Here is a 25,026-nt window from a genome sequence, read left to right on the forward strand (position 1 = left end):
GGTAACGAGCAAACAGACAAAAATACGTGGTTATTGATTGTCTCCTGAATGCAAACAGCTCGTTATTGAAAAAAAATCTTATTCACTCGATAGTAGACCTTTTTTGTTACGTCCTTCACATGGCTATTTTCAGAATAATAGCAGTCTATGGGTCTATTCACATGTCTGTTTTTTGTGAATTTTTACAGTCAAGATTTTTTTTTGTTCTTTTTTTTTTGGGCCGTTTTTCACAGCCTAACAGCACCTGTACAAGCCGAGAGGGCCGTTTTTTTATGTCTGTTTCTCAGAAGGGCAAAAAAAAAAAATGCTGTGATAAGCTGCCAATTTAATAAGTTTTTTTTCTTCACTATCATGTGAATGTAATAGGACATTCTGCAAGGTGTTGTTGAACCCAGAACTTCTGAAGCTTTTTCTACTAGGGTCTCGCCATCCAGGACAAAGCGACACCTGGATCTTACCAATGGCTGGAAAAAATGTAGCCTTGTAATAAGTTGTCTATTCCGAGTTCCTGAATTTGTAAGAAGACCATGTAAATGGAGACTGAAGATTTAGAACCTGTCCATAGAGTTAGGTGGTAAATGTCTGACTGCTGGGAACCCCACTGATCACAAGAACATGTGTCCTCTTCTGTGAATGGAGCGGTAGAGCACATGCGTGACCATTCAGTGCTTATGGCTATTCTCATTGCTATAGAAGGGAATGATTTATGGTATTTATGTATTCATTGAATCTTCTTTCTACTTTTTCTACAGAAGGAAATGAATTTGCCATGATAACATCCTGCTACAACCCTGATCAGCTTCCACCTGAGAATTCATCTTTTATGGAAAGAAACTTTGTCTGCAGATTGAGATGTCTGCTGGATAACTCTTCGGGGTTTTTGGTATGTGATTCATGTCTCAAGTCAGCCAAACTACTGTATACTAAGTGTGGCTGTTATATTTGGGAAAACCACTTATATTGTTTCCACGTGTGCATGTCCATTCTAAAACCTGAGACCTGTGAAAGCCTCTTTTACCATTGTTACTATGTCCAACTCATGGAAGTTGCTTCCCTTGGCCTTCTGATTCAATTTTATAAAACTAAAGTTGTGTCAAAAATAAAGAGAAGTATCATCTTGGAGTCAGTTTGTCACAGGTACCCACATTGAAGCGACCTGCAGTGCCTCCAGTCTGAGGGATCGCCTACGTTTTTCCTTAAAGGCTACCTGCACACCTTGCGGTCTTCGTGTTGAAAAAATACAGCCCCAGCAAAGTGACTGAATATTGACAAATCTGTATGTCCACCTTGCCTAGATTTTCTGTACGGAAATTGAGCTGCCCGTCGATTTTGAAATCTGCAGCATTTCAATTTCTTCAGCTGATTTTTGTGAGGATTTCATCCTCTGCTATCCAAAGGGTCAGAGCAGGGCAAATCGGCAACAAAGTCTGCAACAAACACATTTTCAGGCTGATCTGGTGATGACAAATCTGCAAAAATCTGTGCAGAAGACCTGCTTGTAAACCCGCACCCATGCGCAGGTAGCCTATAGATAGCTGGGCAGCATGAAGGGCAGTGAGCAGAGCCTCAAGGGGCAACGAGGTGCAATGACGCCACCCTCTTTGCTCACTAGGAGCTCAAAACAGCAGTTTCCTTAGCAATGCGGGTCCTGAGGAACATGGGACCAAAACCGTGGTGTTCAGCTGACCAGTGCACATCTCAAAGGTCAGCCAGTTTTATTTGGGCATATGTGTGGTGACAGATGCCTTCTAAGTAGAATACATAAACCTTGCATGGGTTCTTTAGAATGGCCTTTTATGTTCTCATATGTTTTACTTTAGGCTATGAATTTTCAAGGACGTCTGAAGTTTCTTCATGGACAGAATAAGAAAGACAAAGAAGGATCCATAATTCCCCCACAGCTTGCACTCTTTGCTTTGGCTACGCCATTGCAGTCTCCTTCCATCTTGGAGATCCGAACCAAAAACTTCATCTTCAGAACGAAGCACAGACTAGACTTCACACCTATAGGATGTGATGCAAAGTAAGATCCAGACCAAATCTGCTTAGATTTTTAGACTATTTACAGTCATATCAACCACAATGCTGTGTCTTAGTCTTGTTTCATTATGCGTTGGTTTATTAGAAGTAATCTCTTCATGTTTCCCCACAGAGGAAGCTTGGTTCTGGGATACACAGAAGCAGAGCTGTGTGTTAGAGGAACTGGCTATCAGTTTATTCATGCTGCAGATATGATGTACTGTGCAGAGAATCATATACGAAGTAAGTCCTTGCAAAATGTAAGATTTTCGTTACATTTAAAGAGAGATTAGACAACAGATAATTCTAGGAACACATTTAAAGAGGTTGTTTACCCCTGGTGAGTTTTTCTTCAGATACCCCAAAGTGACCGGACCCACAGTAGTCCTCATGCTTAACTGATCTGGATTCTGGCTCAATCGCTCCACCGCCAGCTCTGCAGGTTGGAAGTCTCCGAATGTCAACATTGTTTAGGCATGGGTCACATAAATACCAGTGACTGGCCGCAGCGGTCATGTGTCACCCATCTGGCACATGACCCAGTGAGGTGCCACAAGGATATCACTTCACCACTGCAGTGGTCATATGAATTGCATGAAGCACACAGGCAGTCTTTGGTACTTGCGCCTGCACAAGATTTCTCTGCGAACCTAAATGCAAGCGTGGGCAGCATTGCCTCACGTCAGTGATGTAGTGGGGGGGGAGGGGCGGCAACAGCGCTAATGGGGATGTGGAGTCTCAGCCCAGGAGAGGCGTGTTTGGGCTCTGTTAGAGGACATGCCTGGGCACTGGATTGGGGGCGTTCCTGGGCACCATTTAAAGAAAATAATGCCCCTCTGGGCATCTTACTGCCTAATGTGCATATCATACAAAGGTGATTTTAACAAGATAGAAAACAAGAAACGCTGAATGGAAGGTACATCAGGGAAGGAGGGGTTGTGTTTTACATGGGAATAGTTTTACATTATTAGTGGTAATCCAGGTTACAGATTTCCTTTAAGAGACAGGCTATCAGTTCACTGAGGGATCAAAAGTCTATGGAGCGGGAGGAGGAAGAAGGAGCCACGGTGAGAGAGTGATACAGAGGCTTCTGTAGGCTAGTAATTGTTCTACTGTCTCACTTTCAGAGCTGGATTCACAGCTACACTGCTGCTTATTGAGGATGTGCTGCAGAGATACAGGGCATACTGCTTGTGTACTGTGCATGGGAGATATAGCAGCTAGTCCCCACCTACTAGTTTAGGGGAAACTGACAAATTGAGCCTAAAGAAGGGAAACCTGGTGATAAATGCAGAATCCAAGTAATGTAATGGCGAGATAGTGTTAAACTTATTCTGAAAAGCTGACTGAAATAACTTAAAAGTCCAATAAAACAATGATATGGATGGCAAGGTAAGCTATTGAAGCAGCAAGTTCTGCTTCAGAATATGAGAGTGCAGACAGCTGGAAGAAGAGGTGTTGGTATAATGACAGCTAAGCGCTTTAACAGGGTGGGGATGTGAAGAATGTTCCTTAAGATAATACAGAACAGAATATATTAGTCTGTTCTGGCTCACTCTAGTACATTGTTCCAGCTGGACCCATTGTTTTGTTGCCTTGATCTTGAATATTGGCTAATGATTGGCAGTAAAATGTATGGTGAATTAGTAGAGCTTCCTCGTTCTTGGTTAATTGACATTTATTCCTTTGATGCAGTGATTAAGACTGGAGAGAGTGGCATGACCATTTTCAGACTTCTCACAAAAGAAAGTGGATGGACTTGGGTGCAAGCGAATGCCCGACTTGTTTATAAGAATGGAAGACCGGATTATATTATTGCAACACAAAGACCTCTTACGTAAGTGTTTTACTGCTCAGCTTAGAAAGGTAGATAGATATACAATCAAGGCAAGACTCGAATGAAACTTTGTATGTGTGAAATTGCATACAATTTTAGAGGGGAAGGATACGTTTATTGGGAAAAAGTGTACAATTGAAAGAAGACTCTAGTATCCTATTGGGCTGCCGTTAGCCTGGATACAAGATGAGATCCAGATAAACATGGAGACATACAAGTTCCATATGGTATCATGTGGCTCATTTTCCCCCAGATGTTGTAGTTGGGCCTGTAGATCCTGCGCACTCGTAGGTTGCCTGGTGTCCCAACTGGTCCTGTAGATGCTTTATTGCTGATAAACACCCTTGCTGTTTATGGGCACGCATTATCCTCCTGAAAAATGCCAGTTGGAAGCCCCCCTTGAGAGACAACACATGTGACCACAGGGTGGGTTATTAGTGTCCCTTCCAGGAGTGACTGACTGTCATATTTCCTAGCTCCCCAGAACATCACACCAGCAGTTGGGGCAATGTGTTACTCCACAGCAAAGGCAGGATTAAAGAGCTCACCACAAGGTCTCCATACTCTAAATCCCAAACTGGATTGGCTGCTTAAGACGATTCCAGTCTGTACTAGTCCAAGATGGGCAGAGACAAGGGTGTGTAACGAAGGTGCCACCTTTTGTCTGGGTGGTGGACAACGAAACTGTGGGAGCTGCTCATGCTTGTCAGCGGATCAAATAATCCTCTCCACTGGTGGTCTGTCTGGGCTGCCCGGAACCTGTTCTCAGTTTGTGTATTCCTTCACATAACCACTTCTCCCAACACCTCCTAACAGCTAGGTCAGAACAGCCTAGATGGCAGGCAGTTAGTTGAAATGACTATCCTGCTTCTCTCAGTCCAATTATGCACCTCCTCTCAAAGTCTGTCTACTGGGCAAAATGTCTGAGTGCATCCTACAGCAAGTTTAGCAATCTCTCACAAGATGTACACTAACCAAAAGTAGCCTCTGAGAGCCTTTTTAGGGGGCAGCATGAGAAGCACTTTTACATGCTCTTGTGGCAAGACCCAGTGTCTAATCGGACTGCACCTGTAATTTACATGTCTGCCTGGGACATATGTAACTGCATGCTGAGTTTGGCAGCAGTCCCACATTTCTATGATGCATTATACATATATAGATATGGTTGTTTTATCTTTTCTTACATTAACTTATAAGCAGCGCACAAGTATTCATCCCACTGGACACTGATAATGCCCTGAATGATCAGTACAGCTGGTGTAACATCATTCCCTGCTATCTTCATGTCTACACAAAGCTTGCTACAGCGACGTTTATTCTGGGAAAAGTTAGGTGCAGCAGTGATTTAAAGGGAACCTGTCAGCGGCAAAAGCCATCCCAAACCGCCGGCAGTGAGTTTCGAATTATGATTTTCTTACTGCATTCTGATGAGGCAGAAGTATGAAAAACTATTAGTTATCCTCTGTCCGCGCTATTTTCCAGTCAGGCTTGAAGGCAAGGGGGCAGCGGCCTCCTTGCTTCATGTCACGGTAATGTGCCCACTTCGCAGTGACTGACAGCGATTATGCCCAACAACCGGCTGCCTTTGCCAAACAGCCGGCTGTCAGTCACAGGAGAAGGGGCAGGGAAGGGGGCGTGGGTACCTTGACTTGAAGCAATGAGGCCGCTGCCCCCTTGACTTCAAGCCTGACTGGAAAATAGCGCGGACGGAGGATAAAAGATCGTTTTTCATACTTTTGCCTCAACAGAATGCAGTAAGAAAATCATCATTTGAAACTCACTGCTGGCTGTTTGGGATGGCTTTTGCCCTTTTAACTCTTAGGCCCCTTTCACACGGGCGAGATTTCCGCGCTGGTGCAATGCGTGAGGTGAACGCATTGCACCCGCACTGGATCCGGACCCATTCAATTCTATGGGGCTGTGCACATGAGCGTTGGTTTTCATGCAACGCAGGCCCCATAGAAATGAATGGGGCTGCGTGAAAATTGCAAGCATCTGCAAACAAGTGCGGAAGCGGTGCAATTTTCACGCAAGGTTGCTAGGAGACGATCGGGATGGAGACCCGATCATTATTATTTTCCCTTATAACATGGTTATAAGGGAAAATAATAGCATTCTTAATACAGAATGCATAGTACAATAGGGCTGGAGGGGTTAAAAATATTACCTCACCTTAATCCACTTGCAAGCACAGCCCGGCTTCTCTTCTGTCGTCTTCTTTGAGGAATAGGACCTTTGATGATGTCACTGCGCTTATCACATGATCCATTACCATGTGATAAGCGCAGTGACGTCATCAAAGGTCCTATTCCTCAAAGAAGAAGACAGAAGAGAAGCCGGGCTGTGCTTGCAAGTGGATTAAGGTGAGGTAATATTTTTAACCCCTCCAGCCCTATTGTACTATGCATTGTGTATTTAGAATGCTATTATTTTCCCTTATAGCCATGTTATAAGGGGAAATAATACAATCTACACAACACCTAACCCAAACCCGAACTTCTGCAAAGAAGTTTGGGTACCAAACATGCCGATTTTTCTCACGCGCATGCAAAACTCAATACAATGTTTTGCACTCGCACTGAAAAATCGCGCATGTTCCCGCAACGCACCCGCATCTTTTTCCACAACGCCCGTGTGAAACCAGCCTTGCACTGCGTTGTTTTTGTTGCTTGTCTCATTTGATGACCATTATGAATAACAACCTGCAGATCTACGAATGCAGCTCTGGAGTATAATCCACATTATACGCAAGTCAGTGTCACTGACTTTTCATCTAGTTTATATCTGTGTGGTCATATTTAAACATATCCTTTACATTAACTGTTAACATTCTGAGTTTGCGATCTCGTACTACTCACTATATAGATTAGAATATTTCACTCTCGTTTTGCCAGTGACAACATTTCCATTGCTTTTGCTGTTTCACCCTGTTTGCAGTAACCAGTTTGTACGCTTAAGGCTGCTTTCACACCAGCGTTTTTTCCGGATCCGTCATGTATCAGCAAAAACGATTCCGTCATGATACAACCGTCTGCATCCGTTCTGAACTGATCCAGTTGTATTATCTCTCAAACAGCCATGACGGATTGGTCATGAAAACCATTGTAAGTCAATGGGGGACGGATTCGTTTTCTACTGTGTCAGAGAAAACTGATCCGTCCCCATTGACTTACATTGTGAGTCATGATGAATCTGTCTTGCTCCGCACAACAGCGCGGACAGAAAAACGCTGCTTGCAACATTATTCTGTCCGCGATGGGGACGCAGCCAAACGGAACGAAATGCATTCTGCTGCATTCCGTTTCATTCAGTTCAGTTTTGTCCCTATTGACAATGAATGGGGACAAAACGGAAGCCTTTCCCCCACAGATGTGAAAGTAGCCTTACCCGTATCAAAAGTGCATATAAATGGGAGACCCTGGAGTACAATACGCTGTATCCAGATCTATCGTCCTCCAAATCCCTCTTGATTTCTGAGTATGTCTTTTGTTTGTTTTTACTCTTAGAGAGGAAGAAGGATCAGAGCACTTAAGAAAGCGGAGCACACAGCTGCCTTTCATTTTTGCAACCGGGGAGGCAGTTTTGTATGAGACCTCGTTTCCCTTCCCAGGTCTAATGGGCCCCTCACAAAATAAACTGAAAGGTTCCTCAAGTAAAGGGTCCACTGCCAAAGCAACTGCAAATGAAGCACCTGTCAATCCTGCCTCCCTCCTGGGTGCCATGCTGAGGCAAGATGAAAGCGTGTACATTTGCCCTCCCGCTGCAAACACCTTTTCTTTTGAGAGCTTTTACAAAGATGGCAAAAGCGATCTGAGCAATAACTTTTGGCAAGACACTCTGGTACCCGTGGCAAATAACAATATGAAGCTAGAGGACAGAGTTTTTTCCCAGGTAAAAAGCGCCCCGCAGTCTTCAGAGGTCACCGGCGTTTTTCCGGAGGCTAAAAACAATGAGCTTTACAATATCATGAGAAGCTTGGGCATTGACTTTGATGACTTGGAGGTGATGCAACGAGACGACGAGTTCTTTAGAAATGAGTTTGAGTATCCCGATATTGGAGATATTGATGTGGCAGATGAAATCCTCACTTATGTGCAGGAGTCCCTAAACAAAAAAACGGACTGCATGTTTGGGAATTCGCTTCCACAAATGGCTTGTGCGCAGGACTCCAGCAAAGTGACACAAGATGCACCACAGATGCTTCAGCAACAGCCAAACCAAATGATGCCGCAACAGCTGTGTCAGAAAATGAAGCACATGCAGGTCAATGGCTTGATGACAAACTGGAACCCTGTGGGCAGTGCCCCTCTGACTTACCAACAGCAGCCGACTGAGCAATATGTACCTAGCCTCAATAACCTGGCTCAGGAGTTTTACAAACCTGAACTCGGCAGTGCTCCGTATACTTGCAAACAGGAATATATGCCTTACCAGGACTCCTTGCCTGCGGTGCCACTGCCTTCTAACCTTACACAGATGGACTTTGAGCTTGGAAATGTGGAACAGTCGATGTACACCTCTTCCTCAAACTTGGATGGGTTTTTGGAATGTCTCCCACAGACTCCCGAGCTCCAGGAGTGTAGTGTAAATGCACAGACAGTCATGATGACTTCCCAGCCTTGCTATTCTGGGGCAGTGTCCATGTATCAGTGCCTCCCGGAACCTCCGCCATCCTGTATGAATCAAATGCAATATAACGCTGTGACGCCCAGTCAGCAACAGATGATAAACAAAGTAAGATGTCTTTAACAATTTTCACATCTAGGATTCAATACCATGTCTGTACATTTTCATGTCTGTGAAGATGTATGTGTGTGTATATCACGTATAATCGGTATTTGCCTGTGCATACAAATCTGTTGTCCATGGCTGGCTTATTTAATATCCAAGAATCTATGTCTCAAGGCCTATTTAAAGGGTCGAACATTGACTTGTAGGATGGCTGCCTTACATCTGGTGGCATCAGAGGCAGAGCTTGTTAACAGCTCATTTGCATCTATTTCTTCCCAGAATTCGAGGCGCATGCATGGCCTACAGATGTAGCAGGGGTAGCACTCACACTCTTAACTCAAATTTCTCAACTCATCGCGTTATCTTGAAACAAAAGCCATTGAAAAGCAATTGCTTAATGCATTTAGTTTAGATAACATGTCTCATAAAGCATGTGTTAACCCTGCTACATCCGTATAAGTCTCCTCACACCGACTAAGGCTCTCTGTCCCCAAGAAGACCTAGTACCCCTCAAATCCTGACCTAAGCCTCTCACCCAGTTAAGCCAGTACGCTCTGCTCTGCACTGATGAGGGGCAATCACCCTGAAACAGCTGTCTGCAGATGAGTTGCTGGCTTATTTAATGACTGAGTCATGTCGCAAGGCCTATTTAAAGGGTTGAATATTAACTTGTAGGGTAGCTGCCTTACATCTGCTGGTATTAGAGGCAGAGCTTGTTAAGAGCTCATTTGCATCCCTTTCTTCCCAGAATTCCAGAGGCGCATGCATGGCCTATAAGTCCCCTCCCACCGATTAAGGCGCTCTCTCCCCAAGAAGAGAGTACCCCCCCAAATCCTGTCTGGTTTAGGAATTATTTTTTTAGTTCCCTATTATAGAGTTGATGGACATCCCTGTTTAGAACCCCCATGTATTGATCACTAGAGACCCCAGCATCTCAAGCATGCACACACTATGGCTAGTTAGTCTATCAATATGTGGGGTGTGGTGGGAACCAGGAAAACCAATATAAACATATGGAGAACATGCAGATGTTGTTCAGGTTATGATGTGAACCAGGACCCCAGTTGTGCAAGGCAACAGTGCTAACCACTGAGTCACTGTACTGCCCTTTAAAATAATGACAGCAATATTAGTGTGTACAACGTAATAACAGAAGCTGAAACCAAAGTAAAAAGGGTTTTCATTTCCTATTACTCAATGCCTAAGAGATGTATACAACAGGGAGCATCAAATTGCTAGTTTGATTGCTTCGTTTACAACCTTCATTATACATAACAAAAATTTTCAAACATTTTTGAACTACCACTTCATTGCCTTTTAATAACTATATTTGGGATGGGCAGACAGACAACAGAGGATCCCTGTACTTACCTAATGTAACCACATTTGTGATGCCACAGAAGCTTGCCTGATGCAAAAATATTTGTGATGTCACAGCCGCTTAGATGATCTGACCACATTTGCAATGTCACAAAAGATTGCCTGGCGGAAAAATATTGATGATGTCACAGCAGCTTACCTGATGTAAGCACATTTGTGATGTCACAAAAGCTTGCCTGGCAGAAAGATATTGGTGATGTCACAGCAGCATATGTTCATGGCAGCTTCGCTGAGACGAGCCTATTAAATGGGGATATTAATTTTAACTTGGCCTAAATAGAAAATTGAATAGGGACTAAAACATGGGTGTTTAAAACCACAAATCTGATCGGATCTCTTTTATTTGACAATTGAAAGATGGTGATTTTGGTCTAAGAGCAGAGCAGATGTTCCTTCAATACAACATGTTCTGTTCATGCTATGGTACTGTCGGGAAGATTATCAATGCTTCACTGGTTGTATCTCCTGCAAACAACAGTGTTTGTCAGTGATAGGAATGAGGGCGCTTACATAGGTTTTCATGTAATAGGCTTTACTAGGTTCATGTCAGTGGGGAACAACCTCTGGACAGTGGGAGAAGTGATGAATCGAGCACCAACATTTATAGCGTCTATAGTATAGATAGAGAAGCCTCCTGGCTTTTCATAGTAAGTTCTAATGGAGCATACATATAAGGCAGATTGTCTAATCCCCATTAATTTAGGACCCTTATACTTGGGCGGATGATGGTTGGCTGATCAGATCATTTCTGCAAACAGAAAAAATGCTCGCTGGTCAGCAGCTCATCTCCTCGTGTAAACCGGGTATGTGCTACCGACATAAAGTATAGGGGGAGGAACGAGCATATTAACGATTGTTCATCCCCCATACAATATCCATGTGAAGTGCCTCTAAAAGAGTGCCGATCGACTTGATATGTCATTAGTCAGGGGTCATTTAGGGTTGTGCATCAGCCCATGTAAGACCACCCTTTGTCAGGCAGTGTAAAAATGTGCACATGTCCTGGCAAGGTCTAGTTGCACACATTAGTGAATTTGTCCCTTTAACTGGGGCAGAAAAAGCTCAAGAAACTGTACTGGAAAAAGGTTAGTAACTATTTTAAACACCATTGCGCCTAAATTTAGGTGCCGGTGGCGTTTCTACACAGCTCTTCTGCCACTTTCTAAAAGGGGAGAAGGGTGGAGTGTGGACTTACAATGCCGTAAATGACAGTTGGCATCTACTGCACCTACGAGCTCATGCATGGACAGACAGAGGATGCAGCTATTTTATGACTAGGCTTGCGCATCCTCCAGTGGTGCAGGGGATATGAAAGTGAATGTGGCTCCTTGCTGCATCCAGATGTGCATGTACGTGATGGGATCGGGTGGGTGCAGGAGCTGCACCCGCCCGATCCACAGCACTGGCCCAGATGATAGCCAGCCTCGGTGTGTGCGGTGATGCCGGCGGATTAACCTTTTCACATGCGGCAGTCAGTGCTGACCGCGGCGCGTGCGGGGTATACAGAATGTATTGTACTGAATTGAAAGCGGGATCAAACCCTGAAAAGATGAAGTCCCACAATGGGACAAATATAAAAAGTCAAAGTGGAAAAAAATATATATATTTTTTTTTTTTTAAATATAAAAAGTTTCAAGTAAAAAAGAAGCGTCCTTTTTTCCAAAATAAAGTAAAAAAAAATAGGGAAAAAAAGAAAAGACCTATTACGTATCGCCGCGTCCATATAGACAGGCTCTATAAAAATATCACATGACCTAACCCCTCAGGTGAACACTGTCAAAAAAGTTAAATAAAAACTGTGATAAAAAAAAAAAATTGTCACCTTACATCACTAAAAGTGCAAAACCAAGCGATAAAGGTGTATGCCCCCCAAAATAGTACCAATTTAACCATCACCTCATACTGCAAAAAAAAAAAAAATATATATATATATATATATATATATATATATATATATATATATATATATATATATATATATATATATATATATATATATATATATATATATATATATATATAAAAATCTCTCTCGGACTATGGAGCCACTAAAACATGATTTAAAAAAAAAGTTGACATATTAGGTATTGCCACGTCCGTAACGATCTTCTCTATAAAAATATTACATGAACACCGTAAAAAACCTTACTTCACAAAGAGTGTAATACCAAGCAATCAACAGACGTCTCATCCCGCAAAAAATGAGAGCCTACCTAAGACAATCTCCCAAAAAAATAAAAATATGGCTCTCAGAATATGGAGACACTAAAACATAATTTATTTATTTTTTCCTTTCCTTCTGCGCCCTGCTGTGTGCCCGTACAGCAGTTTATGGTCGCAAATTGGGTATTTCTGTAATCTACAGAATCGGGGTAATATTGAGTTTTGTTCGGCTGTTAACCCTTGCTTTGTTACTGAAAAAAATTGATTAAAATGGAAAATCTGCCAAAAAAGTGAAATTCAGAAATGTCATCTATATTTTCCTTTAATTCTTGTGGAACACCTAAAGAGTTAACAGAGTTTTTAAAATCAGTTTTGAATACCTTGAGGGGTGTAGTTTCTAAAATAGGGTCATTTTTGGGTGGTTTCTATTATGTAAGCCTCACAAAGTGACTTCAGACCTGAAGTGGTCCTTAACCACCTCCGGACCGCCTAACGCAGATGTGCGGTCCGGAGGTGGCAGCTCTGCGCAGAGTCACGCATATATGCGTCATCTCGCGAGAGCCGTGATTTCCTGTGAGCGCGCGCTCACAGGAACGGAAGGTAAGCGAGTGGATCTTCAGCCTGCCAGCGGCGATCGCTCGCTGGCAGGCTGGAGATGTGATTTTTTTTTAACCCCTAACAGGTATATTAGACGCTGTTTTGATAACAGCGTCTAATATACCTGCTACCTGGTCCTCTGGTGGTCCCTTTTGTTTGGATCGACCACCAGAGGTCACAGGTAGCTGTGTAAAGTACCACCAAACACCACTACACTACACTACACCCCCCCCCCCCTGTCACTTATTAACCCTTTATGAACCACTGATCACCCCATATAGACTCCCTGATCACCCCCCTGTCATTGATCACCCCCCTGTCATTGATCACCCCCCTGTAAGGCTCCATTCAGAGGTCCGTATGATTTTTACGGATCCACGGATACATGGATCGGATCCGCAAAACACATGCGGACGTCTGAATGGAGCCTTACAGGGGGGTGATCAATGACAGGGGGTGATCACGCATATAGACTTCCTGATCACCTCCGTCATTGATCACCCCCCTGTAAGGCTCCATTCAGACGTTCGTACGATTTTTACGGATCCACGGATACATGGATCGGATCCGCAAAACACATGCGGACGTCTGAATGGAGCCTTACAGGGGGGTGATCAATGACAAGGGGGTGATCACGCATATAGACTTCCTGATCACTTCCCTGTCATTGATCACCCCCCTGTAAGGCTCCATTCAGACGTCCGTATGCGTTTTGCGGATCCGATCCATGTATCCGTGGATCCGTAAAAAATCATACGGACGTCTGAATGGAGCCTTACAGGGGGGTGATCAATGACAGGGGGGTGATCACCCCATATAGACTCCCTGATCACCCCCCTGTCATTGATCACCCCCTGTAAGGCTCCATTCAGACGTCCGTATGATTTTTTACGGCTCCACGGATACATGGATCAGATCCGCAAAACGCATACGGACGTCTGAATGGAGCCTTACAGGGGGGTGATCACTCCATATAGACTCCCTGATCACCCCCCTGTCATTGATCACCCCCTGTAAGGCTCCATTCAGACATTTTTTGGGCACAAGTTAGCGGAAATTTTTTGTTTGTTTTTGTTTTTTCTTACTAAGTCTCATATTCCACTAACTTGTGTCAAAAAATAAAATCTCACATGAACTCACCATACCCCTCACGGAATCCAAATGCGTAAAATCTTTTAGACATTTATATTCCAGACTTCTTCTCACGCTTTAGGGCCCCTAAAATGCCAGGGCAGTATAAATACCCCACATGTGACCCCATTTCGGAAAGAAGACACCCCAAGGTATTCCGTGAGGGGCATATTGAGTCCATGAAAGATTGAAATTTTTGTCCCAAGTTAGCGGAAAGGGAGACTTTGTGAGAAAATACAAAAATAATCAATTTCTGCTAACTTGTGCCAAAAAAAAAAAAATTCAAGGAACTCTCCATGCCCCTCACGGAATACCTTGGGGTGTCTTCTTTCCAAAATGGGGTCACATGTGGGGTATTTATACTGCCCTGGCATGTTAGGGGCCCGAAAGCGTGAGAAGAAGTCTGGGATCCAAATGTCTAAAAATGCCCTCCTAAAAGGAATTTGGGCCGCTTTGCGCATCTAGGCTGCAAAAAAGTGTCACACATGTGGTATCGCCGTACTCAGGAGAAGTTGGGGAATGTGTTTTGGGGTGTCATTTTACATATACCCATGCTGGGTGAGATAAATATCTTGGTCAAATGCCAACTTTGTATAAAAAAATTGGAAAAGTTGTCTTTTGCCAAGATATTTCTCTCACCCAGCATGGGTATATGTAAAATGACACCCCAAAACACATTCTCCAACTTCTCCTGAGTACGGCGATACCACATGTGTGACACTTTATTGCAGCCTAGGTGGGCAAAGGGGCACACATTCCAAAGAGCACCTTTCGGATTTCGCAGGCCATTTTTTTTACACATTTTGATTGCAAAGTACTTCTCACACATATGGGCCCCTAAATTGCCAGGGCAGTATAACTACGCCACAAGTGACCCCATTTTGGAAAGAAGACACCCCAAGGTATTCCGTGAGGGGCATGGCGAGTTCCTAGAATTTTTTATTTTTTGTCGCAAGTTAGTGGAATATGAGACTTTGTAAGAAAAAAAATAAAATAAAATCATAATTTTCCGCTAACTTGTGACAAAAAATAAAAAGTTCTATGAACTCACTATGCCCATCAGCGAATACCTTAGGGTGTCTACTTTCCGAAATGGGGTCATTTGTGGGGGTTTTCTACTGTTTGGGCATTGTAGAACCTCAGGAATCATGACAGGTGCTCAGAAAGTCAGAGCTGCTTCAAAAAGCGGAAATTCACATTTTTGTACCATAGTTTGTAAACGCTATAACTTTTACCCAAACCATTTTTTTTTTTGCCCAAACATTTTTTTTTTTATCAAAGACATGTAGAACAATAAATTTAGCGAAAAATTTATATATGGATGTCGTTTTTTTTGCAAAATTTTACAGCTGAAAGTGAAAAATGTCATCTTTTTGCAAAAAAATCGTTAAATTTCGATTAATAACAAAAAAAGTAAAAATTTCAGCAGCAATAAAATACCACCAAATGAAAGCTCTATTAGTGAGAAGAAAAGGAGGTAAAATTCATTTGGGTGGTAAGTTGCATGACCGAGCGATAAACCGTGACAGTAGTGTAGTGCAGAAGTGTAAAAAGTGGCCTGGTCATTAAGGGGGTTTTAGCTAGCGCGGTTAAAGTGGTTAAAAAGTTGGTTTTGGAAATTTTCAAAAAAATGTCAAGATTTGCTTTCAAGCCTTCTAACGTCCCCAAAAAATAAAGTTGCATTCACAAAATGAGTCAAACATGAAGTAGACATATGGAGAATAACTAATAACTATTTTTAGAGGTATTACTGTCTATTATAAAAGTAGAGAAATTGAAATTGGCTAATTTTCCAAATTCTTGGTAAATTTGGTATTTTTTTTTTGAAATAAAAATGACATTTTTTTACTCCATTTTACCAGTGTCATGAAATACAATATGTGACAAGATAGAAACTCAGGATGGCCTGGATAAGTAAAAGCGTTTTAAAGTTATTACCACATAAAAGTGACACTGGTCAGATTTGCTAAAAATGGCCTGGGCAGGAATGTAAAAACTAGCTTGGTCTTGAAGGGGTTAAAATGACACAAATTACCTGTAAACTGCTAACTAGCTGACCCCAGTGTACATAGCAACATCTGAGACAAATCGACGGCATGACATTAACCCCAGATTTAAACTTGCTTTGTATAACCTAAGGGGCATTTTTACCTACTGTAATTGTTGTGGTGGACAACCTCTTTTGAGTTCTCATTTTATTTTTATTAGTATTATTTTTTTTTTTCATTAGGATACACCACCAACCCTCCACTCATCATGGAGGAGGCAGGCCAAGCGATAACCTAATTAAGACCTTGCCTTAAAGGGCCTCTGCGACTGTGGAGTAAAACAGGAATAGAGCACCTGACGCCACGTTCACATCGGTGATGTTTATCTTCATAGTCACTTTGGTTTTCTCGCTGTGTGCCCACAAAGCGGCTGTGCAGTGGATAAAGAGGACTCATGAGCACATGCACATTATGAAGACGACTCCAGAAGTCCTCTATATCAATGTTCCTCAACTCCAGTCCTCAGGGCCTGTCATGTTTTCGGAATTTCCTTAGTATTGAGCAGGTGATATTGTTATCGTCAGTGCATCAGGACCTACCACAGGTATTTATTCTGTGGGATGTTCTCAAATCACGCCTGGCTGGTGGCCCTGAGGGCTGGAGTTGAGGAACCTGCTCTATATGCATTACATGGCCTGCTTGCTGGAGCTCAGTATAGGAATCGGAGTGAATAACGGGATAAGAACTCATATATTAGTGTAGTTAAAGGGGTTGTCCAGCCTTTTTTTTTTTTTTTTTTATTATTAATGGCCTATCCTTAGGAGAGGCCATCACTAGCTTATCAGCAGGGTATTATGTATCGCATAGAAAAGGGTAGACAACCCCATTATCCTCAGAGGGTTTTTCACTCCAGAGTTTTGTGGATTTTCTATTTGCGTCATTCCCCATGTGGTAAAACTGACCTGTTGCCCTTATTCTCCAGTATGATTTTGGCGATACCATATTTGTGTCGTTTTTATTGTGTTTTATTACTGGGAAGAAAAAAAAAACCTTGAACAATTTTATTTATTTTTTTCCCTTTTCTTTTCATCGCCGTATTCTGACCCCCTATAATTTTTTTTTTTTTTTTTTTTTTTTTTTTTGTAGTTTGTTTACTGAGCTCTGTGAGGGCGATTTGTACTTTTCATTGATATCATTTGATTGGTCACTTTTTATATTCAGTCTGTGGGTGAGGTGAAGGGAACAAAAAACAAATCAGCCATTTCGACTTGTTTTTCTGTATGAGTTTGCTTTATGGGATAAATATTTTTTATATTTTAATATTATGGGTGTATTCCACACAGCCCATGATTATTTTTGTTATTGCTTATGTATTTTAATTTTTTATCTCCCAGATGGCATGATCACATTTGACAACGGCATCTGATGGGTTAAATGTGTGTAATCACTGTTATTGTCGATTGCATACATTAGCCTACTTGTTAAAGACCCACATGTGGCACCTGATGGGTTAACTGCCGCTGATCGCAGCTCCCTGTCACAGATTTCGGGTGCCGGCTATGTGATTCTGCTGCCGGCACCCGCCTCCTGTGTTTGTATTAATGGTTTAAAAACATTGGTGGCGCAGTGGCCACAGTCCCTCCCCTCCTCCGCCCCTCTCCCCTTAGTGGTGGCAGCAGCAGCACAGAGTGGGTTACTTCTTCCCTGTGCTGCTGAAGGAACATGGCAGTAGCACAGCCTAGTATCGGAAAATGGCAAATCCCGGTATCGAATCGATCCGGGTACAAAAGTATCAATTGGGTATCGATAATGCCGAAATAAATGCCGAACAGTGTGTTGTCTGCCAGGTGCTCTGGTTCTGCATATTGCGGATCGGATTGACAGATTGCTGGGTAGGGCTGGGGAACACCCGGCGGTCATGGTACACATTGGCACCAATGACAACTATTTTAGGGAACTAGGTGAGAAGCTCAAGTCCAGGACCTCCAAGATAGTGTTTTCAGAAATACTACCAGTGCCACGAGCATCACCAGAGAGACAACAGGATCTTAGAGAATTAAATAAGTGGCTCAGAAACTGGGCCGACTTCGCGGTCGGTTACAGGCTCTACAGTAGGGACGAGTTGCACCTTAATGTTGAGGGTGCAATTGACCTGGGTGAAAAAATTGTTAAATGGCTGGAGGAGCTTTTAAACTAGGATCTGGAGGGTGAGGGTCATACTAATAAGGGGATAGATAGAGTAGATAGAGAGTGGGTTCTAGAAGGAGACAGTGGAGATTTAGTGGGGACTGGGGTTAGCGAAGAAAATAGGGAGAAGACTGGGCATAACTATACATTTATGAAAAATAGAACTGCTGGTAACAAGAACCTGTTACATACAAACATCAACTAAGGTAACCAAAAAATCCCAGATATTCACTTTACAGGTAATAGTAATTTTAAAATGTATTTTGACAGATGCCAGAAGTCTAGCTAGAAAAATGGGGGAGCTGGAGGCTATGTTACTAGAAGAACACATAATGTAGTTGGTGTGGCTGAGACATGGTTGGACTCTTCACATGACTGGGCTGTTATTGAGGGTTCTACACTATTTAGGAATGACAGGGTCAATAAAAAAGGTGGTGGTGTGTGCCTGTATGTGAGAAGTGATCTGAAGCCTAATCTGAAAGAGGCAATTGTGGGTGCGGATGGTGAGGATGTGGAAACCTTATGGGTGGAAGTTCAAAGGGATATAAACACAGAAAAAATACTTGGTGTGATCTATAGACCCACTAACATCACAGAGGAGATAGAAACGCAACTGTATAGACAAATAGAGCGGGCTGGTACAGTGGTCATAATGGGAGATTTTAACTTCCCAGACATTGACTGAGGTCATGGTTCTGCCTCAACCGCAAAGGGGAGAAAATTCCTCATCTTGCTGCAGGACCACTTTATGGGCCAGTTTGTAGAATCTCCCACTAGGGGCAATGCTCTGTTGGATCTGGTAATTTCTAATGATGCAGAGCTTGTTGGTAATGTTACTATCCGAAAAACACTAGGTCACTATAGTGACCACAATATGATTATATTCCCCTAAACTCTAAAAAGCAAACTCTGTCAGGAAGAGCAAAGACACTGAATTTCAAAAAGGCTAATTTCCTTGGGTTGAGGGCAGAATTTCAGGGCATAGACTGGGAGCAGCTACTGTCACATAATTAGTACGGAGGATAAATGGGAGAGCTTCAAATCCACATTGAATAATTGCAATTAAAAAATGTATCCCTTTAGGTAACCAGTATAAACGGCTAAAATTAAACCCCCCTCAATGGCTTACAGCTACTGAAAAAAGGGGCAATAAGACAGCATTAAAAAAAAAAATCTGAGGGGTCAGCTGTAGTGTTGGAAGATTACAAAAGGCCTAATAAAATCTGTAAAAAGGAGATAAAATTAGCAAAAATACAAAACGAACAGCAGGTAGCAAAAGAACGCAAAACAAATCCCAAAAAAATCTTTAAATATATAATTCCTAAAAATCTCTGTCTGAGCAGGTAGGGCCACTAAATAATGGTAGGGGGGGGTAGTCACTGAAGATAAGAAAAAGGCAGTGTTACTAAATGTTTTTTTTAGCTCTGTATATACAAAAGAAGAGAAAGGAGCTGATATCTGTGGGATATACTCAATTGGCTAACCTGTAGTAATGGTCCAAGAGAAGTTAAATAGGGTAAATGTGAACAAGGCTCCGGGTCCAGATGGCTTACACCCAAGAGTGCTTTAAAGAGCTCGATTCAGTCATTGCTGTGCCGCTGTTTATAATTTTTTAAGATTCTCTAGGTACTGGCACAGTGCCAAGTGATTGGCACAAGGCAAACGTGGTGCCCATATTCAAAAAAGGATCAAGGTCCTTCACAGGTAATTATAGACCAGTTAGTTTAACTTCTGTTGTGGGAAAAATGTTTGAAGGACTCTTAAGGAACTATATACAGGAGTATGGCAAAAAACGAATAAGTTATTACCTTTCACCTGACCAAAGACATAATGCGGCGGTATCCACCATGTCGGCGTTGCTGCATACGATGTGCGCATATGCGCACAGCTGAACTTGCTTAATAGGGTGTATCCATGTATACTGATGACGCTAGTTCCTCCAGCCAATCGGCTGCTACAATCATGTTATGACGCGCGCGGTCATGTGTGATGCGCCCGCTGATGTCATCAAGATGCGCAACTGCACATCCGATGACCACTGCGCGTTATTCAACGCTCACGCACAGCGTCACTAGGATACAGCATCAGTGTCATGGTAACAGGACGCATCCTAGATACAATCTTTCACTCAGCTATATCAGGATAGATCCATTTGGATCATCAAACCTGTTGATTGCATGGGGCAACTCCGATGAGGTCATTAGGCTTGACAAAGGCTGAGTATCAGCCGAAACGTTGCTGCATTTTTGTACTATGTCTTGAGGTCGCAATAAAAATTCGGATGATGTGAGATGCTGCCGGTGCCAATTCGTTTTTCGCCTATCTTCATGGCCTGCTGGATCGTGGGTCACCGGTGAGGCTGTTGCATCGTGTGATACATCGACCAAGGACCGTGTGGTGCTGCTTCTACCAATGTTTTACTGCTATATACAGGAGTATGTGACTATAAATAATATGCCAATTAGGTCTTTGGTGCAATGACTACGTCGCCATTAGGGTTGCATCGGGTATCGAATTATCATAGTTACACGGTTAATACGGTTGAAAAAAAGACATAACTAACACGGGTTTACCAAGGACAGAAGTTGTCAGACTAACCTGATTTATTTTTATGAGGAGGTGAGTAGTAGCCTGGACAGAGGGGCGGCTGTGGATGTAGTGTTTCTGGATTTTGCAAAGTCTTTTGATACTGTCCCTTATAGACGTTTAATGGGTAAAGTAAGGTCTATAGGCTTGAAAAGTATAGTCTGTAATTGGATTGAAAACTGGCTGGAGCACCGTGTCCAGAGAGTTGTGGTCAATGATTCCTATTCAGAATGGTCCCGGGTTATAAATGGTGTACCCCCAAGGTTTAGTGCTGGGGCCTTTATTATTTAATCAATGTATTAATGATATTGAGGATGGGATTAATAGTACTATTTCTATTTTTGCAGATGACACTTAAGCTATGTTCTACTGTACAGTCTATGGAAGATGTCCATAAACTACAAGCTGACTTGAAAACACTGAGTGATTGGGCATCAACTTAGCAAATGTGGTTCAATGTGGACAAATGTAAAGTTATGCCTCTTGGTAGTAATAATCTAAGTGCTTCATATGTCCTAGGTGATGTAGCACTGGAAAAGTCACTTATAGAGAAGGATTTGGTTGTCCTTATAGATGGTAGATTAAATTACAGCATACAATGTCAATCAGCTGCTTCTAAGGCCACCAGAATATTGTCATGCATTAAAACGAGGCATGGACTCGCAGGGATGTAATATTACCACTTTACAAAGCGTTGGTGCGGCCTCATCTGGAATATGCAGTTCAGTTCTGGGCACCAGATCATAGAAAGGACGCACTGCAGCTGGAAAAAGTACAGAGGAGAGCGACTAAACTGATAAGGGGCTGGAGTGTCTTGGTTATAAAGAACGATTTGAAAGAATTGAATTTTAGTTTTGAGAAGAGTTTAATCTATTAATCTATACATCTTTACTGTAAGAACTGTGAAGCTGTGGAATAGACTTCCTCAGGACGTGGTCACAGCAGGAACAGTGGACAGTTTTGTAACGGACCGTTTCAGCAGACAAGGGGTTAAAATCCGTTTAGGCGATATGCCCCTTTCTGAGAGACAGGCACAGCTACTGCAGAACACCAAACTCCCGAACTGGATACAAAATAGCACTCCAAACTGGAACCTCGCGAATAGCTGCTAGCAGACGAACAGGAAAAGCATACAATCATCTTACACTCCTGGCAATCGGTCTCCAACAGCATACAGGGAATCCCCCCAATAACGAGACAAGGCTCTGTGTTGAGGGTCAAGCTGTGGTCTGACTGTACTTCAGGTACAGCCTCTTTTATTCATAAAAAACAAACATAGTACTGCCCACAGGGTTTTGAAATCCAACCAATCAATATCTTACAACACACACAATGCAAGTACAGCAACCAATCGTTCACGCCCCCTAGAGGACCAGAAGGGAGACTGCGACACAGAACAGATACAACACATCCCCACAATGCATCATGGTTTCCTCCTCTCTGTCCCGGAGACAACCGAGGGCAATCCAATTATCTCTCAGGACAAAGGGAGATCGCCAATACACATGTGGAGACAACAGGACAGACTTCACCATTTAAACACACAATGGGACAATAGAAACACACCCAGCATATTCCTCTCAAGCTGGCAAGTTACACTTATTATAAATTGTTCCAACTTTGTGAGGTTACATTGTCCATACATATAACTTACATCAATTTAAACAGTATAACTTGGGGGACAAACCTATCCAAAATTCCCTGGAATAGGTTCAGGGGTTTAAAAGTTAGTATGGGCCATAATCCTGAGGCAAGAGGCGTTTAAACAGGCCTCTCCAAAACCCAGTGGCGAGGTTGGTTTCGCCACAAGTTTCAAAAAGGGTTTAGACTAATTCTTAAAAGTAAAAAACATTAATGCTTATGAAAATGTGTAGAAATCTGAGTCTCAATTCCTTCTGGGATTCGCATCCCCACCTATTCCTTGGTTTAACTTGATGGACGTATGTCTTTTTTTCAACTGTATTACCTATGTAACTATGATAATTCGATACCCAATGCAACCCTAATGGTGACGCCCTGATTGCACCAAAGTCCTAATTTGCATATGAATATAATGTATCATAACTTGGGAACAGAACCTCGGATCAACAAATTTTAATCAGGTGAACTACAGCTATGTGTCCATACAAACAGTTTGATAGGGAGGTTTCTGGGGACAGATTCCTTTTAAAGGGGTTGTCTCACTTAAGCAAATGGTATTTATCATGTAGAGAAAGCTAATACAAGGCACTTACTAATGTATTGTGATTATTCATATTGCTTCCTTTGTTGGCTGCATTAATTTTTCCATCACATTATACACTTTGCATTTCCATGGTTACGACCACCATGCAATCCAGAAGTGGTGGCCGTGCTTACACACTATAGGAACAATCGCTGCCATATGTGTGCCCCCATGGTCCCGGCCACCAGAGAGACCAGCCAGACTTTTTTCCTATAGTGTGGAATGCAGGGAGGTCATAAACGTGAAATGTATAATGGCAGGAAGAAATGAGTCCAGCCAGCAAAGGAAGCAATATGGACAATCACAATACATTAGTAAGTGGCTTGTATAAACTTCCTCTACATGATAAATGCTATTTGCCGAAGTTAGACAATCCATTACCATTGTAATCAGGGTTATAAAGTATATATGACCGGAATACCTATTAATGTGTTTGTTTTATTTATTTTTCAGCAGTTTCAAAATGGTTTTAGTGGAGGAAATGTGAACAAGACATATCCAGCACCGATGGATTTGGCAAGTAGCTCCCAGGCGGCCACCCTCCTACAGTCTCATCATCACCATCCTCTTCCTGCAAATTCCAAACTTTATTCAGACTTGCCGTCAGGCGGATTCTTGTAAATGTGAGGAGGGCAGACTCTGCAGCGCGCTTCTGTTGGCCTCAGTAAACAAAGACTTGATGCTGAAAATGCTTTAAAAGCCACATTACATCCTAAAGAGTTTATTTGGGCTATTTGCACTTTGGTAGGCCACCTGCGGCTTATCTATTAGACTGGGCAGGCCAGGCCACGTCCAGATGTAGAGCGAGAGAGTTATCCCAATTTATTACAAGAACTTATCATTTTCAGTGGGATATTAAGGCAATGTATTTTTTGCAATACATTTGTGTAATATAACAGCATAGGATAAATAAGATGAGGCAAACATATTTCCCCTTTCCCTGCAATCCAACGGAATCGTTTCTGTCGAGCACTTATGTCCTTTGAATACCAATGGTATGTTTTACCATTTTCTAAAAAGAGTGTTTTCCTACCTTGATGATTTTATGCCTTTTTTAAAAATTTAAAAAATATCACCTATGAAAAGCACTTACTTTAAAAGTGGCAGTCCCCTTCACTGTGTCTTGACCACTTTGCACTGTCCGATTAGACTGGATTAATTAGAATGTGTCACTTTATTGCCTAGATCTGTTCTTCAATTTTAGCTGGTGTAACAGGTAGTGAATCCCAAAGTAGTCGTGATGTATTATCCCACCACTGGACTTTAATTCGGACAATCAGCTGGATGTTTTTATTTTACGAATCTTTAAGTCCAATCCAATTGTCTGATGTAGTTGTATATTCCATGCACTTAAGAATCTCCCGACCTCGTAGATCTTGATGGAAGCCCATAAAGCACAACAGTCAGATCGATGTAAGAGTGCATTCACACAACCGTATGTATTTTGTGGTCCATTGTAATAATGCCTATTCTTGTCTGCAAAACAGACAAGAATAGGGCATGTTCTATTTTTTTTTTTTGTGGGACTGCGGGTAGAACATAGTGTGCTGTCCGGGTTTTTTTTTTTTTTTTTGTGGACCAATAGAAATGAATGGATCCGTGTGACAGCAAAATATGCGGATCGGATGCAGACCAAAAATACGGTCGTGTGAATGGGGCCTTAATTGAGGCAGTTTAAATAGAGCTCTCAGAGGAGCGTACCCGTGTGTTACCCATCCATTTTGATCATGCCTCCATTTGACACCCATGAATTGAACCCTGTGTTCTTCGATTACTTGTCTTGACCACATTTTTTCTTCTGCACAGCACTAGGGCTTAAAGGGTTTCTACCACTTAGGTGTCACATATTTGGCTGTCAGACACTAGCGATCCGCTAGTGTCTGCTCTGGCCAACCATCCTAATATAATTGCTTTTGGGACGGTGGTTTGGCTAAAAAAACTACTTTTATTAATATGCTAATGAGCCTCTAGGTGCTATGGGGGCGTCATTAGCACCTAGAGGCTCCGTCTACCTTCAGAAACTGCCGCCGCCGAGCGCGTCCCTCCAGCCCGCCCATCTCCTCCTGAATGCGATCCTCGTATGTATTCTGCGCATGCGCAGTGAATGTCTGACCGCTTCCTTGCTCAGACATCTCCACTGCGCCTGCGCGATGACGCCATAGTGCTCCGAGGAACAGGCGCAG

The 25,026-nt window shown here is 42.5% G+C and overlaps 1 protein-coding gene across 2 annotated transcripts in view; it reads left to right on the forward strand.

The window, feature by feature from the left end:
- AHR (aryl hydrocarbon receptor) overlaps positions 1-24,387 on the forward strand; it is a 121,439-nt gene extending 97,052 nt beyond the window's left edge. The window contains exons 6-11 of one of the 2 annotated variants that reach the window (XM_044293146.1): positions 753-883; positions 1,821-2,023; positions 2,153-2,262; positions 3,715-3,856; positions 7,363-8,590; positions 23,300-24,387. In XM_044293146.1, the coding sequence (XP_044149081.1) occupies positions 753-883; positions 1,821-2,023; positions 2,153-2,262; positions 3,715-3,856; positions 7,363-8,590; positions 23,300-23,464 (1,979 nt within the window). In that variant the 3' untranslated portion in view covers positions 23,465-24,387. Of the gene's footprint in view, positions 1-752; positions 884-1,820; positions 2,024-2,152; positions 2,263-3,714; positions 3,857-7,362; positions 8,591-23,296 lie in introns of both variants that reach the window. The other variant, XM_044293145.1, reaches the window with a different exon arrangement.
- Positions 24,388-25,026: the final 639 nt, after the last annotated feature.

The sequence above is a fragment of the Bufo gargarizans genome, chromosome 5 (assembly GCF_014858855.1).
Source record: "Bufo gargarizans isolate SCDJY-AF-19 chromosome 5, ASM1485885v1, whole genome shotgun sequence".
In the NCBI taxonomy this organism is placed as follows: domain Eukaryota; kingdom Metazoa; phylum Chordata; class Amphibia; order Anura; family Bufonidae; genus Bufo; species Bufo gargarizans.